Below are 17,587 nucleotides of genomic sequence, written 5' to 3'. Positions count from 1 at the left end.
TTTCTGCTCTAAAGACACACATAGGCTCAAAGTGAAAGGGTGGAAGTAGATGCTCAAGCAAGTGGAAGCCAAAAGAAAGCAGGAATAGTCACACATATATCAGACAAAATGGAGTTCAACCAAAAATGATAACAAGAGACAGAAAGGTCATTACATAATGATAGAGGGGTTATTACATCAAGAAGATATAATAACCATTAATATATATTCACTCAGCATCAAAGCACCTACAATTTTTAGGCAAATACTCATTCTAAAGGAGATCAGTCCTGGGTGTTCTTTGGAAGGACTGATGCTGAAGCTGAAACTTCAATACTTTGGCCACCTCATGAGAAGAGCTGACTCATTGGAAAAGACTCTGATGCTGGGAGGGATTGGGGGCAGGAGGAGAAGGGGAAGACAGAGGATGAGATGGCTGGATGGCATCACCAACTCGATGGACATGAGTCTGAGTAAACTCCGGGAGTTGGTGATGGACAGGGAGGCCTGGCATGCTGCAATACATGGGGTCGCAAAGAGTCGGACGTGACTGAGCGACTGAACTGAACTGAACTGAACAGACGATACAATAATAGTAAGGGGTTTCAACGCTTCCTTGGGAGCAATGAATAGGTTTTCCCGACATAAAATCAACATGAAAACATGTTGATTGGAATGGAACTGTTCTTTGAACCAAATGATCTTGATGTATACAGAACATTCAATCCAACAGCAGCATAATACACATTCTTCTCAAGTACACCTGGAACATTCTCCAGAATATATCATATGATATGACACCAAACAAATCTTAGCAAAATTAACACTGAAATTATACAAACTATCTTTTATGAATACAGTGGTATAAAACTAGAAATTGATAACAAGAGGAAAGTTAGAAAATCTAAAATATGTGGAAACTAAACAACATACTTCTGAGCAACTATGGGTCAAAGAAAAAAGTCAAAAGAGAAAAATTATCTTGAAACAAATGAAAATGGAAGCAACATATCAAATTTCATGCTGCTGCTTAGTTGTTCAGTTGTGTCTGACTCCTTGTGACCCCCTGTACTGTAGCCTGCCAGGCTACTCTGTCCATGGGGTTCTCCAGACAAGAATACTAGAGTGGGTTGCCATTTCCTTCTTCAGGGGATCTTCCCCACTCAGGGATCAAACCTGGGGCACCTGCATTGCAGGCAGATTCTTTACTGACTGAGCCACTGGGGGAAGCCTGTGGGACCCTGCAAAAACAACTGTGAGAGGAAAGTTTATAGCAATAAATACATATATTAAGAAATTAGATACATAAGAAGATGAATGGATAAAGTAGATGTGATATATATAATATATATATTTGCTTGTTTATATATGCACAGTGGAATATTACTCATAAACAGAATGAAATGCTACCATTTGCAACAACATGGATGGACCTGGAGTGTATTATGTTTATTGAAATAAGTCAGACAAAGACAAGTACTCTATGCTATCCCTTATATGTGTAATCTAAGAAAACAAAACAACTGAATGTATATAACAACACAGAAATAGATTCAAAACATTTCTCTGAAACTGAAACAGACTCACATTCAGAGAACAAACTAGTGGTTACCCATGGGAAGAGGAAAGGGGGAGGGGCAATATAGGAGTAGGAGATTGAGACACAAACTGCCACATATAAAATACGTCATATAGATATATTTTACAGCACAGGAAAATATGGCCATTATTTTGTGATAACTTTGAATGAAATATAATCTATAAAATATTGAATCACTATGTTACATATCTGAAACTAATATAATAATGTAAATAAACCATATTTCAATAAAAAGGAATTAAAAAGATCTCAAATAAACAGCCTAATTGCCACTCAAAAGACTAGAAGAACAAATTAAATCCCAAATTAGCAGAGGGCCTGTAATGATAAAGATCCATGTGGAAATTAATGAAATAGAGACCAGTGAAAATAATTGAAAGGTTCAGTGAAGCTAAGAGCTGGTTCTTTGAAAAAATAAGGAAAACTGATAAATCTTTAGCTAGGTTAATTTAGAAAAAAGAGATCAAACAAATAAATTAGAAATGAAAGCAAAGACATTACAAATGATACTGTGGAAATACATAGGACCCTAAGAGCATATTATTAGTGTCTGCTCCCAGGTGGCTAAGCGGTAAAGAATCCACCTGCCAGTGCAGGAGACACAGGAGACAAGGGTTCAGACTCTTGGTTGGGAAGGTCCCCTGGAGGAGGAAATGGTAACCCACTACAGTATTCTTGCCTAGAAGATCCCATGGACAGGGGCGCCTGGCAGGCTGCAGTCCATGGGGTAACAGAAAGTCAGACATGACTGAGAAACGGCACACTTACGCTAATAAACTAGGCGACACAGACGCCGTGGACAAATTCCTAGAAACACACAACATCATAGCATATGCAAATCAGGAAATGAAATATATCACATTAATAGAATGAAAGATAAAAATCACATGCACATCAATGTAGATGCAGAAAAAGCACTTGACAAAATAGAACATCCTTTCATGATGACACAATAAATTATGTATAGAATGACATAGTAAAGACAGTATATAACAAAATCACAGTTAACACACTCAGAGAAGAATAATTGAAAGATTTCTTTCTAATTTCAGGAACAAGAAAAGGATGCCTACTCTCACCTCTCTTATTCAATACAGAACTTAAATCCTAGCTAGAGCAATTGGGTAAGACAAATAAATAAAAGACATTAAAATCAGAAAAGAAGTAAAAGTGTTGTTATTTGCAGATGATATGATTTTGTGTATAGAAAATCCCAAAGTCAACCAACAAGTTTTTGAAACTAATTGACAATTTCAGTAAAGTTTCAGGATATTAGGATATTAAATTAATATACAGAAACAAGTGAATTTTGATACATACTTGAAAAAGAATAAAACTATCCCATTTACAATAGCATCAAAACAATAAAATATATAGGAATAAGCTTAACCTAGGAAGTGAAAGATCTGTATAATGAAAACTACAAGACTCTGTTGAAAGGAATCAAAGAAACAAAAGAAAAGGTATACCATTGCATTCATGGGTTGGAAGAATTAATAGTGTTAAGACATTCATACCACCTATAGTCCTCTATTGGAGAAGGCAATGGCACCCCACTCTAGTACTCTTGCCTGGAAAATCCCATGGACGGAGGAGCCTGGTAGGCTGCAGTCCATGGGATCGCGAAGAGTCGGACATGACTGAGCGACTTCAGTTTCACTTTTCACTTTCATGCATTGGAGAAGGAAATGGCAACCCACTCCAGTATTCTTGCCTGGAGAATCCCAGGGACAGGGGAGCCTGGTGGGCTGCCGTCTATGGGGTCGCACAGAGTCGGACACGACTGAAGTGACTTAGCAGTAGCAGTAGCAGCAATAGTCATCTACAGATTCAACAGAACCCTGTCAAAAGTATAATGGCATTCTTCACATAGATAGAAAAAAATTCTAAAATTTGTATGGAAACACCAAAAGACCTCAAGTAGCCAAAGCAATCTTGAGAAAGAAGAATTTCCTGATTGTTTCCTGATTTCAAAATATACTACAAATTGATAGTATGTACAGTATGGTTTTGGCATAAAAATAGACATATTGACCAATGCAAGGGAGCCCAGGATTAACCCCTTGCATACAAAGTCAACTAAAATTGGTAAGTGAGTCAGGAGCCAATGGGGACAGGATGGTCTCTTCAAGTAGTGTTACTGGTAAAACTGAATAAATACTGCAAAACAATGACATTGGACCACTCTCTTACACCTTGCACAAAAATTAATTTTAACTTTAAAACCTTAAAGATAAGACCTGATAACATAAAACTTCTAGAAGAAAATAAAGCGAAGAAACTCCTTGACATTGCTCTTGCAATGATTTTTTTTTTTTTGGCTATGACACTAGAAGTATAAACAACAAAATCAAAAATAATAAAATGGGACTACATTAGACTTAAAAGCTTCTGCATAACAAAGGAAACAATTCTATGACAGGTAGGGATTGGTTTGGGCCCATGCTTGTACAACTCCGATGAACAACCAGAAGTCTGAGAGCTAATGCGCACGAATGAGACATATTTGCAGACATTTTATCATGTGTAAATCTTCACTTGCCCTGTGATATTTCATGTATAATATATAATTTGTAAGTTAGAAATAAATAGAAGAGGAAGACATTTTTCAGAGATTCAGGTTTTGGACAGGTGACAGTACTACTCAGTTCAGTTCAGTCGCTCTGTCCTGTCCCACTCTTTGTGACCCCATGATCAGCACGCCAGGCCTCCCTGTCCATCACCAACTCCCGGAGTCCACCCAAACCCATGTCCATTGAGTCGGTGATGCCATCCAACAGTCTCATCCTCTGTCGTCCCCTTCTCCTCCTAGCCTCAATCTTTCCCATCATCAGGGTCTTCTCAAATGAGTCAGCTCTTCACATGAGGTGGCCAAAGTATTGGAGTTTCAGCTTCAGCATCAGTCCTTCCAATGAACACCCAGGACTGATCTCCTTCAGGATGGACTGGGTTGGATCTCCTTGCAGTCCAAGGGACTCTCAAGAGTCTTCTCCAACACCACAGTCCAAAAGCATCAATTCTTCAGCTCTCAGCTTTCTTTATAGTCCAACTCTCACATCCATACATGACCACTGGAAAAACCACAGCCTTGACTAGATGGACCTTTGCTGGCAAAGTAATGTCTCTGCTTTTGAATATGCTGTCTAGGTTGGTCATAACTTTTCTTCCCAGGAGTAAGCGTCTTTTAATTTCATGGCTGCAATCACCATCTGCAGTGATTTTGGAGCCCAGAAAAATAGTCTGATACTGTTTCCACTGTTTCCCCATCTATTTCCCATGAAGTGATGGGACTGGATGCCATGATCTTCGTTTTCTGAATGTTGAGCTTTAAGCCAACTTTTTCACTCTCCTCTTTCGCTTTCATCAAGAGGCTCTTTAGTTCTTCTTCACTTTCTGCCATAAGGGTGATGTCATCTGAATATCTGAGGTGATTGATATTTCTCCCAGCAATCTTGATTCCAGGTTGTGCTTCTTCCAGCTCAGCATTTCTCATGATGTACTCTGCATATAAGTTAAATAAGCAGGGTGATGATATACAGCCTTGATGTACTCCTTTTCCTATTTGGAACCAGTCTGTTGTTCCATGTCCAGTTCTAACTGTTGCTTCTTGACCTGCATACAGATTTCTCAAGAGGCAGGTCAGGTGGTCTGGTATGCCCATCTCTTTCAGAATTTTCCACAGTTTATTGTGATCCATACAGTCAAAGGCTTTGGCATAGTCAATAAAGCAGAAATAGATGTTTTTCTGGAACTCTCTTGCTTTTTCGATGATCCAGTGGATGTTGGCAATTTGATCTCTGGCTCCCCTGCCTTTCTAAAATCAGCTTGAACATCTGGAAGTTCACGGTTCACGTACTGCCAAGGCCTGGCTAGGAGAATTTTAAGCATTACTTTATTAGCATGTGAGATGAGTGCAATTGTGCATACAAATAGAAAAACAAAATGGCTTTTTATCTTTTCTTTTTGATTTTACTTTCTGCTTGTACTGAAGCATCAGGTAACACAGCTTCAGAGGAGCGCTGCTTAAGATACATTTGGGAATCAGGTTGCCACGGCAACTCTCTCTGAAATAACAAATCCCCCTAGAGTGTTCTGAGAAACTCTCCCCACCCCATATCTTCTTTGCACTTGGATCTCAAGGAGAGCCTATTTTAATTTCATTTTAATGAATTATCTTTCTTCATTTTCAACTTTTGTGTAGTGGGATTGAGATTCATTAGGGTTAGTCTGGGACGCGGAAAATTCTAAATGCATATCAGAAAGATAAAGCACCATCATCGCTAAATCTTAGCTAAGGGTGAGTAGGTCCTCACTGATGTATGTGCACAAACCCATAACCACACACGGCCTGGGTGCAGTGCTTTTAGTTAGACTTGCCTGGAGGAAGACTTCTGCCTCTGTGCTTTGTTTTCATAACTTTTGTAAGAGGACTTCTGTCATTATCCCAGAACCAAAACTTCTCTAAGCCACTGCACATCAAACCTCAAGTTTCCCCATATCAAGATTTATTTCTTGGCTATAAAACCTGTTATCCTTAGTATATAGAAGCTCCCGGTAAGAGATGCAGAGCACAACTTGCCTCTTTAGTCTCTATTTGAATGAAATTCCTTCCTGAAAACTGTTTGAGAATGTGCACAATTTACAGTAGCCAGGCCTGATGTCTAGAGACAAATTGGTTGCTGTCAGTAACATACAATAAGCACGATGTCCTTGGCCCCTGTGAAGTCTGGAGTTGGAGAGACCAGAGTTTGAGTTAAGATTCTGGGATTTGAGTTAAGACTAAGATTCTACAAGCTGTGTGCCCATTTCACTTTTAAAGTGAAGATAAATAGGTCTAACATTAAAAAGTTGTCATGAGGAATTAATGAGACAAAATTATTTGTGTGTTACTTTGGGTCCTTCCAATGAGATTTCTGGAACCCAGTCAGTGCCCGATACAAAGTCTTAAGAATTATTTTTCCCACACTGCTTTGCTCTTCTTTGTTCTTAAAAAGATGTATCCTGAATAAAAGAATAGGTCATTAAAAGCCTTGTCAAGCATGATCAGAGATGTAAATAAACATTTCTTATTCCCTGGGGAAGGTGGTCTCTTGGAGCTGTAATCCCAAGGGAGTTTCTTGTAATGAGGTCAACTGAGATCTCTGATCCAGAATAAAAGTCTTCAGTTTCCTGTTATCTTTAGATATAAGGAAAGGATGCTACTTCATCTCTGGAGGCTGGATAGGAGGCTCAGGGCAAAACCACAGTCAGAGACCATGTCCTTCTGCTCAGCAAGAGAAGCAAGATAAACTAGAGGTTTTGATCCTTAAAGTTGAGAAGCAGAAGCAGAAGCATCTGAACTCTGAATTTTCACCTTCTTTTCACCAGGGCATTTGAGTTGCATGAAAGAGATGGATGAGAGCCAGCAGAAGCACAGAACTATGACTCCAAGCTGAAGGGTGAGTGGGTGTCTGCCTGACCTGATCTGTCCTGTGGCAGAGAGGTTACAAGTTCATGCTCTGATCCAGACCACCTAAGTTCACCTTCTGTTACTACTGGGATTTGTGCAAGTCACGTTAAGTCCAGTGTCCTCATCTGTTACATGGAGATAACTATAATGCTACACAGCATTTAGAACAATACCTATCCCACAGTTAGAGCTGTAAGTGTTTCTTTTCTTTTTCTTAAAGTTTATAGATAACTTTGCATTACAACTCCATTATTATTAGTGCATGTGTTCATGCTCAGTCCTGTCTGACTCTTTGCAACCCCTGGACTGCAGTCCACCAGGCTCCTCTGTCCATGGAATTTTCCAGGCAAGAATACTGGAATGGATTGCCATTTCCCCCTCCAGGGGATGTTCCTGCCCCAGAGATGGAATCCATGTCTTCTGTGCCTCCTGCATTGACAGGTGGATTCTTTACCACTGAGCCACCTGGGAAACCATCATTATTATTATCATCACATTATAATTTCACAACCATTCCATCCAAAGACCCTGGGCACATGACCTCATCATCTTGCTCTGCTCAGTTTGAGACCCAAGGTGGAAGGTCTAGGCAGGGTCGAATGGCTTCCATGTCTCAAGAGTAACCCTAGAGAAGGGACCCAAGCCTTACATACTTGACCAAGGGCTGTGGAGGGGAGGAAGTGCACAGAAAGGGTACAGGAAAAGGTGGCCAGATGAGTTCATGGACTCTCCTTGGTTGTATCAGCCTTTACTCTGAAAGCAAATTTCACCCACAGAGAGTTACTAGGGTGGTTCATGGCACTTGGGGACCATGAAGAGAGAGTAGGTATGAAGAAATGCCGTCTTCCTGAAGTTCAAAAATCCCTCAGTTCAAGTGCCATTCTCAAGAAGGATTTTTTTCCTCTTTCTCTGAACAACTCTTTTTTTTCCCTCACAGATTCTTCTAGAGGAGAATGGCTGAAGAGAACACCTCTTCTGTGAGAGAGTTCATCCTCACAGGCTTAACAGATCAGCCAGTACTCCAGATGCCCCTCTTCTTCCTGTTTCTGTGTTTCTACATGGTCACTGTAACGGGGAACCTGGGCTTGATAACCTTGATTGGACTGAATTCTCACCTTCATATTCCCATGTACTTTTTCCTCTTCAACTTGTCCTTCATAGATTTTAGTTTCTCTACTGCCATTGTCCCTAAAATGCTGACAAGCTTCATCTCAGAGAAGAACTTCATTTTCTATGCAGGGTGTATGACTCAGCTCTTTTTCTTCTGTTTCTTTGTCTTTTCTGAATCCTTCATCCTGTCGGCAATGGCATACGACCGCTATGTCGCCATCTGTATGCCACTGATGTACACGGTCACCATGTCTCCTCAGGTGTGTTTACTCCTTTTGTTGGGGGTCTATGGGATGGGAGTGTTTGGGGCTACGGCCCATACAGGAAATATAGTATTTTTGACTTTCTGTGGTGACAACCTTGTCAATCACTATATGTGTGACATCATTCCCCTCCTTGAGCTCTCCTGTAACAGCTCTGATGTAAATTTGCTGGTAGTCTTTATTGTTGTGACCATTGGCATTGGTGTGCCCATTGTGACCATTTTTATCTCTTATGGTTTTATTCTTTCTAGCATTTTCCACATAAGCTCCACTGAGGGAAGGTCCAAGGCTTTCAGTACTTGCAGTTCCCACATACTTGTAGTCTCTCTTTTCTTTGGGTCAGGAGCTTTTATGTACCTCAAACCACCTTCTATTTTACCTCTTGATCAGGGCAAAGTGTCCTCCTTGTTCTATACCATTGTGGTGCCCATGTTCAATCCATTAATCTATAGCTTGAGGAATAAGGATGTCAAATTTGCCCTAAAGAAAACCTTGGACAGAATAATGTTATCTTGAAGAAATATTAGAAATTGAGAAAAAGGATCCCATATTTTTTTATTGGAATGTTTGTTATTATTGTTGTTGTTATTTGGTGTGGACTTCAAGTTCCAGGGCTTCCATTCTGTCCAATATATAAAGGAGATTTAACTTTTTCCCAAGTGGATTTATCCTCCCTCACCCTCATTTGCCCTCTTCCTTCTTTATTTTACAAAAATAGTTGCTATATTATAGAGTATTCAATGTTGAATGGGACTTTGGAATCATTTAATCCAGTGCCAGCGTGTAATACATCACACTTTGGAGACTCAGAAATGTATGTTACCCAAGAATATAGAACTACCTGGTGCTACAGCTGGGGCTGAAATCTCAGCTTGAATCCCAACCTAGTTTGTTTTCTTTATGCCATGTTTTCTTGCCTCATGTCTTTTTGGAATATTCTACTTCACATGTTTGTTGACCTAGCACATTTAACTTATGAATATGTTCACAATAATTTCATGCTACTTCTTACAGGATAATTTTAATATATCACATTTTGAAAGAGAGTAGGAGGTGAAAGATTTTGTTGAGTTGGTCTTGGCAAAACGACAAGATCAGTTCTGATGAATTTTGTAGTGTGTGAGTGGGAAGTATGTTAGATTTCAGATAAATGCAAGATGGGCACCTCTGACTTGGTAAGTGGAGCTCTAGGGACAAAGTTCAGTGAATTAGAACTTCCAGGTGAGAGAAATGTAATTTGATGGGGTATAAAGACGTAGGGTGGAGGTATTTCAACACTAATGGGCCAGAATTTGGAGCTTCATTTCAAGGGGTACCTTGGTTGTATTCTGAGTTAACTGGGAGCTGTACTATCCAATAGAATAGCCGCTAGCCATATACAGTATCCAGTAATTGAAATGTGATCATCCAAATTGAGACATGGTGTAAGTGTAAAATACACACTGGATCTTAGAATAATTAATGTGAAAACTAATGTAAAATAGCTCATCGATTGTCTTTTATATGAATTACATGCTGAACTGACACTTTCAATCTACTATGTTGAATAAAAATACAATTAAAATGAATTTATCTGTTTATTTTTTTAACATAACTATCTACCAGAAAGTTTAGAATTATACAGGTGGCTTGCATTTTATTTCTTTATTTCTTGTAATATTTCTATTGTCTGGAGGATGGGACAGAGAAGTAGATGGCTGTGGGTACATATTTAGTTATCAGGGCAGCACCAAGCTACTGCTTTTTAGGAGAGGCAATTGCTATTGAATTTTCAGGCACTGCTGATTGACATCACATTCTAATGATGAGGCAAATGGAAAAGAAATGTTGATTTCAGGATAAATTTACAAAAACACAGTATTATTGAATGGAAAATGTGTGTGTGTGTGTGTGTGTGTGTGCACGCGCACACACACTATGTCGCTTCAGTCGTGTCTGACTCTGCAATCTCATAGACTGTAGCCTGCCAGGCTCCTCTGTCCATGGGATTCTCCAGGCAAGAATATTGGAATGGGTTTCCATTTCCTCCTCCAGGGAATCTTCTGGATCCAGAGATCGAACCCAAATGTCTTAAAGTCTCGTGCACTGGCAGGCAAGATCTTTACCACTAGTGCCATCTGGGAAGCCTGGCATATGGGAAAGAGATATTGATCTCAGGATAAATTTATAAATACACAGTGTTATTAATGGAAAGAAAATATAGCTTTATATAAAAAATTCAAAAAAGAAAAAAATTTTGGTTTAAACTCATTAAACTCATTAGTGGTAAAATTTCTTTGAGAATAATGACAAATGAAGTGCTAGGGAAATATTTTTACTTATAAATTTTCCCTTATGAAAGTTATTGTATTAGGAAATAAGGGAAGTTTGGATAAAAGTTAGTTTTGCCCTTTGGTTCTGGCCAATATTGCTGCAATGAGAAGAATAAACATACAGAAGAGGGCTGTACTTTAGATGAGACTGAATAGTTCTTTGAACTCAGGAGATCTAGAATTTACGAATGGGGTTGTTATATTGGGGTATGCAGTACAAAGTAGTTAATGAAAGAAAGCAGAAACCTTTACAGAAATTTTTGTAATTAACTTTCATATAGTAAAGTGCACAAATTATGTGTATAACTCATTGAACTTTTGCATATGTATATGTAACCACAACCTAATTCAAGATCTAAAACATTTCCATCCACATTAGAAAGTCTCCTCTTTCTCCTTTCAAGTAAAACTGTTTATGCTATCAACAATGTCCAAAAGTTTCCGTTTCTCTGCTGCTGCTGCTGCTGCTGCTGCTGCTAATTCGCTTCAGTCGTGTGCTACTTGACTCCATAGATGGCAGCCCACCAGGCTCCCCCGTCCCTGGGATTCTCCAGGCAAGAACACTGGAGTGGGTTGCCATTTCCTTCTCCAATGCATGAAAGTGAAAAGCGAAAGTGAAGTCGCTCAGTCGTGTCTGACTCTTAGCGACCCCATGGACTGAAGCCCACCAGGCTCCTCCGTCCATGGGATTTTCCAGGCAAGAGTACTGGAGTGGGGTGTCATGGCCTTCTCCGTCTTTTGATTGCAGATGGTCTTATTTTTCACTGTTTGATTTATCAGCTTTGCATCTAATAGTTAGTGCGGTGTCTTATTTAGAGTTACTTTACTGTTCTTCCTGAGGCCAGAGGAAGAGGAATGCAAAGGGATACGAGTGAGAAAGAAGACATAACAAAGCCCTGGCGGCTTTGTCTCTGTCACCATTTTGGGTCCCTTGATCTTCTGGCTCTACCCTATGCTTATACTATCTCTACTTCTATTTGATTGATAACTTTGCAGGGATGGAGCACTTGGGGCATGAAAGTGCAGTATTATAAGTATTTTCAGTTGAGTAAACATGTATTTATTTTTTATGTTTTTAAAAGGGATTTTAAGAAGCCATAATTAGCATACAATTTAAACAAATTAAATTAGCACACACTTTAAACAAATGTTTAACATGTAATTTTGATACATTTTGACATATGTCTACACTCATGAAACCATCGCCACAGTCTTGTCCCTTTGGGAACTCTTTCATTCCCCCATTCTTTCTAGGTAACCACTGATCTGTTTTCTTTTCGTCTTCATTCTCAAGGTTTTCTAAAAGTCTAATTGTACAGTATGTGTTCATTTTTGTCTGGTTTATGCCACTTAGTTTAAGTATTTTGAGATTCTTCCATGTTGTTACATCTATTAATAATTCATTATTTTTTGTCGTTGAGTAGTGAGTCATTGAGTGAATGATTATACTACAAACTACCACTGCTACTACTTCTAGTGTATATGGAAACACTACTACCATTTGTTTATCTTTCCCCTGTTGATAGCCACTTGGGTTGTTTTCAGTTTGGGGGCTACTATAAACAAAACTCTTGTAACCATCCATGTATATGTCTTTGTATGGACATAGTCTTTCATCTTTCTTGAGTAATATACAGGAGTGGAACAGTGAGATCATATGATAGGTATATGTTTAATTTTTCAAAAACCTGCCAAACAGTTTTCCAAAGTGGTTGTGCCATTTTACACTCTCAGGAGTAGTGTTTAAGATTTTCAATTCCTTCACTTCCTCACCATACTTGGTATGGCCCACTTTTTAATTGAAAAGATTTTTAATAGGTGTGTCATGGTATCTCAATGTGGTTTTAGTTTGCATTTCCCTAGTGATTAAATGATGATGAGCATCTTTTCATGTGGTCGTGTGTCATCCATATGTCTTTGGTGAAATGTCTATCTAAATTTTGCCCCATTTAAATAAAAGTAGCTTATTTATTTTTTCTCATTGAGATGTCAAGGTTCTTTATATATTTTGAATTCTAGTCCTTTGCTAAACATAAGATTTCTAAATGGTCCATGGTTTGTCTTTTCATTCTTACAGAAGATTAATTTTGATTGGGATTGTATTCAATCTGTGGATCTTTTGGGGGAGAACGGACATTTACTTTCCCCTCGGCAATAAATGGAGTACTCACTTTCCTACAGTCCCTGTAACATAGTATATACTCAAAATTTTTCAACTTTTCCAACCTGATATGTGAAAAATAGTTTTTAAGCATTGTTATAATTTGGGTTTCTCTAATAAATAGAAACATTGGAGATGTTTTCAGGTATTTAATGGCTGTTGGTATTACTTCTTATATGGATGATCTTTTTACAACTTTCTCCCATTTTTCTGCTGGATTTTGATTTTCCAAATTTTTAGGAAGACTGTATATAAACTATATTAGTTTTTTGTCTGAGATATAAGTTGCATATATTTCCTCCCTATTTTGTGATTTGGCTTTTGACTTTCCTTATGATATAAAATTTTTAAAGGTTTTAATTTTTTATTATTTCTCATATTTTAATCATAGTTATAAATATTTTCTTTCCTCTTAGGTTATAAAGAAATTCACTAATCTTTTCATAATGTTTGCATGATTTTTAAAAAACCCGAATGTCTGATCTTTTTAGAAATTGTACCAGTGTATGGTGTGAGGAATGGATCTAACTTTATCTTTTTCCATATGGCTATCCAGTTGTTCTGTCACACATTTATAAAAAAAAGTCCTTCGTTTCCTTGCTGGCTTGAGCTATTGCCTTCATTACATACTAAGTTTTATAGGCTCTTGAGTTATTTCTGTATTTTCCATTCTGCTTCATTGGTCTGTAAGTCTATTCATAAGCCAATACCACACTGCTTTAATTATAGAAGCTTCACAGCATTTTCCTATCTTGAAGGTACCTTCCACGTATTGTTCTTAGTTTTTTTAGGGTTTTCCTGGATATTCATTTTAAGCCATAACTTTTATAATTAATCTGTCTAACTCTAGAAAAAACTCATAGCATATTTATTTATTGCATCTTAAATTTATAAGTAAATTTAGAGAGGGTTGACATTTTTGGATATTCAGACTTTTCACCATGATGTGTGGTATGCCTTCCCATTTTCTTTAGGTCTACTTCAGTAACATTTAGGAATGTTTTGTAATTTTTCTCATTTATGTTTGAACATTTCTAATTAGATTTATGCTTAAGAATTCTATTTTATTTTGTTATTATAACAAGGGTTCTAGCTTTCATATTATATTCTGATTAGTGTTTATATATGTGAATTCTACTGAATTATATGTTAACTTTATACTTTAATGTAATCGTTTTTTGTAGAAGTTTTTCCAGGAATTCCTCTCAGGTTTTCCTATTATGCTGATTAAATTTCTGTAAACAGAGATAATTTTGGCTGTTTCCTTTTGAGTCTTAGCCTCTAATTCCTTCCCCATTTATAATTGCATTTCTAATACTTTTAATACAATGTTAAGCAATAGTGGAGACTGTAGGTATCTTGGTTGTACTAGTTCTAATTAGAGATGTCTCAAGGGTTTTCAAACTAAGTTGCTGGCTTTTGATCTGAGTTTTACATATTTTATCATCTTAAAAAAGTATCTATCATTCTCTAAAAATACTTTAAAAGCATGAGTGGATGTTGTATTTTGTCAATTGCTTTTCATCTTCTTTGGGATTTTATTCTCTCAAAATTTCCTCATCTTTTTTTTTTATATCTTTAATATCTCCATCTCTATAGACTTCTATTGCTGGATATATGCAATCCTACTTTACCTTTAAAAACTCTCTTAATTTTAAAAAAACCAAAATCTTCCTTTGATACTCATTCTCTCCTCTGCCTTTTCTGTCCACGTTCAGTCTCAACAATATATACTTTAAAAAATGTTATATAGTCCTCCAGTGTCTCCCTTTGTATCCCAGTGCCAGAATGTAACACTTCTGTTCAGATGCACTTGTATTTTAAAATCTAATTTGTCCATGCCAGTGAAAACTTCACACCTGGTTTTCAGGGCATTCTTAGACCCTAAGGTTTAGCTCCTATCTATGTGGCTTGATTACTGTCCTGAAATTTAGGCAAGAGACCACCAGGTGTAAGGATTCACTATTCCACTTGAATTTGAAGTTGTTGTGCCCACTCCAATTTTTCAATAGGTATGAAGTTTCAGTTTGGCATGATGAATAAATTCCAGAGACCTGCTGTACAATACTGTACCTATAATTAACAATGCTGTATCACACCCTTAAAAATCTAACAGGGCAGACCTCATGTTAAGTGATCTTACTGCAATCAAAACAAAACAACTAAGATGCAAAAACAAGAAACATAACATAAAAACCTTACTACATTCCATGTCATTTTATGAACAAATACATAGCATTATTGAAGAAAGTAAATTCTAGAAAAAAAAATGCACCATCATTCAGTTAACACCATGTTTTAAAGGAAACTTTTTACAGCAACAGGATATAATTTTCCAATACTTTTTCAAATGCAGAAATGATTGGATTATGGAATAATTATTGAATAAAAGCATGAATCATTCATGCAGTGAACTTCTACCTTAGCCAAAATAATAGAGGATATGTATTTGGATTCTTGGCCTCCAAAAATGAGGTATCTTTAGAAAAATGTCACCATGGCTATGTGTGATTCTTCCCTGCTGTCTCTACACGGCACATTACTGCTTCCATGGAGTCAGTGGTAATACAGCATTTACTTCTCTCACAGATTTTAAACCATTTTGAGGCAGATTTCATTGTTATTTGATAAGGCAAAGTCTTTGGTAGCTTTGAAGTGTCTAAACAATTTTACTGAGAAAGGTAATAAGGTAATGTGGTGAGGGGCTTTGTAGGTTAAGTGTGTTAGGACCCTAACCAACCCACATATTGTGTTACTGAAATTTGCCATTTTTGCTGAGAACCAGGAAAGGGATTCCCAATTAGAGTCAACTTTGCATCCCATCTATGGCTCTGGAAGAGGGGCTCCTGCTTCTCTTCTTGGATAGCAGGTATAGAAATTTGGACAGAAGTCTAAATGAGCTCTGTTGGTGAAAACTACATTCTTTTGGTTTCTTTTGCAGATACTTCTCCTAGGAGAGCACCTGAGGGAGGTGTTTTTGGGTTCCAGCCAGATCTTAATATGTATATACAGGTAAAAGAAGACCCCCTTAAATATCATGCTATGATCTCAGTGTCATGGACAGATGATGTGTCCTTTCTACAATTGGAGGGAATTATCTGGGCAAGGCCTTGATGTGAAACCATGGTTTTTGGCTCAGAATTGATTCCAGGATAATGCAGGTATTAGTTTTCTGGACATCACAGGAAAAAGAAGTATACAGGCTTAGGGCACTCCTATTCCTACACCATGCAAGCCTTTTTCCTTTCAGGGTGAGCAGACTGTACGACTCCGTACTGCCAATACTAAGCTGAACAAGGGTGAGTTGTTGCATGGCAGCATCCCATGTCTCTCTTTGTCCTTGTTTCTAACATGAAGCCCTGAAATCTGAGAGTTTGGGAAGTACTTCTTGCTCTAATTTTGTTCTGGGGTGAGGGGGTGACTGAGACAATGGAGTCAGAGATAATGATATCTCTAGGTCTCTTTCCAGTTCTCATCCCTTCTTCAAGATGTGTTTCCTAAGCAACCTGGGAAATTATTGAACATCTCTCAGATGCTGTGCCTCTGTCTTTGCTGTGAGACTGGGGTTTCCAGTGCACACTCCAGTTGTAGCTCACCCTGAGTCACTGGCCTTCCTGAGCTACTGACTGTTGGGACATTTTTCAAACAGGGAGTTGTATTCACAAATATAGAAAGACACAGGAAGGCATCCTCCTATGTAAAGACTAGTCATTCTCCTGTTATGGCAATAGAAATTCTCATCTCTGAGTCATGGAATGTTGGCCCGTAAAGAGGTTTTTCCCTCCTACCTGCAGATATGACTTCCCTGAAGAGATAGGCTCTGGGAAATGTATCTACGGTGGCTATCTTTACATGTTTCACAAATGGACAACAACTCCATCTCACACTCTTCTCATTCCTGGAGCTTGGTCACTTTTACTGGGCTGGATACTCTCCTCAACATTCTCATGAGCTCGTCTTCTTATCTCTCCTATCTTTTTTGTCATTTCCCTTAAAATGATAATGAATTCTGCATCAGAGAGTTCATTTTCACTAACTTGAAGTGCAAGATTCTATTCTTTTTTTTCTGCTCCTCTGTCATTAGTGATCACTGTCTTATTATTTCCGGCCTGAGGTCACCATGGAATATGTGTCCCTCAAGTCTGCTCTTGGCTGATACTTGGTTTGTATTGGGTTAGATCCTAGTGGGATAATACCCCACTCAGTGACAATGGGACCAAACACCGTCAACCACTGCATGTGCTGTTAAGCTGCTTCTCATCAACATCTCTTTTATTGGCACTTCTTTCATAAGCTGGTGGATTCTGTAGTCATGAGCATTAGACTGACCATCTTCATCTCTCACGTACTTGTGGTTTCCACCAGCCTCCATTTTCTGTATCCTGAGGCAGAGACAAAAGCTGTTTTTGTTTCCTCTGAATCAAGGAAATGCTTTTAAAACCTCATCCAGATGTCTCTAGTGTTCTTGCCTACTCCAACAACCCACAGGACAGAGTGACAGGTGTAAGCCAAAGACTATGGTCGACAACCGCACATCTCTGTGCCTCTCTTTCCTCACATGAAAAATGGCAGAGTAGAGTGCACTGTCCCTTCTTGGAATTCAGGAATGTTATTGCAAGTAGGAAGTGCTGGTGAATTGTTCTAGAGCAGTGTCCACCTTTTCTCTTGTAGTGAAATAATGGTTTGGGAAAGCAGGCTTCTCAAATAAATCTG

At 38.2% G+C, this 17,587-nt stretch overlaps 1 protein-coding gene across 1 annotated transcript; it reads left to right on the top strand.

Moving 5' to 3' along the window:
* Positions 1 to 7,981: 7,981 nt before the first annotated feature.
* On the top strand, positions 7,982 to 8,917 carry LOC128068800 (olfactory receptor 145-like). Its single transcript, XM_052662014.1, has one exon. The coding sequence runs from the start codon at positions 7,982 to 7,984 to the stop codon at positions 8,915 to 8,917; it is 936 nt and encodes a 311-aa protein (XP_052517974.1).
* Positions 8,918 to 17,587: the final 8,670 nt, after the last annotated feature.

The sequence above is a fragment of the Budorcas taxicolor genome, chromosome 25, assembly GCF_023091745.1.
Source record: "Budorcas taxicolor isolate Tak-1 chromosome 25, Takin1.1, whole genome shotgun sequence".
NCBI lineage: Eukaryota > Metazoa > Chordata > Mammalia > Artiodactyla > Bovidae > Budorcas > Budorcas taxicolor.
Note: the sequence above shows the minus strand (reverse complement) of the source record. Positions and strands in the feature narration are given on the sequence as shown.

Excerpts from the sequence above, each read along its gene's own strand:
- LOC128068800 (XM_052662014.1), top strand. The coding sequence starts at position 7,982 with ATGGCTGAAGAGAACACCTCTTCTGTGAGAGAGTTCATCCTCACAGGC.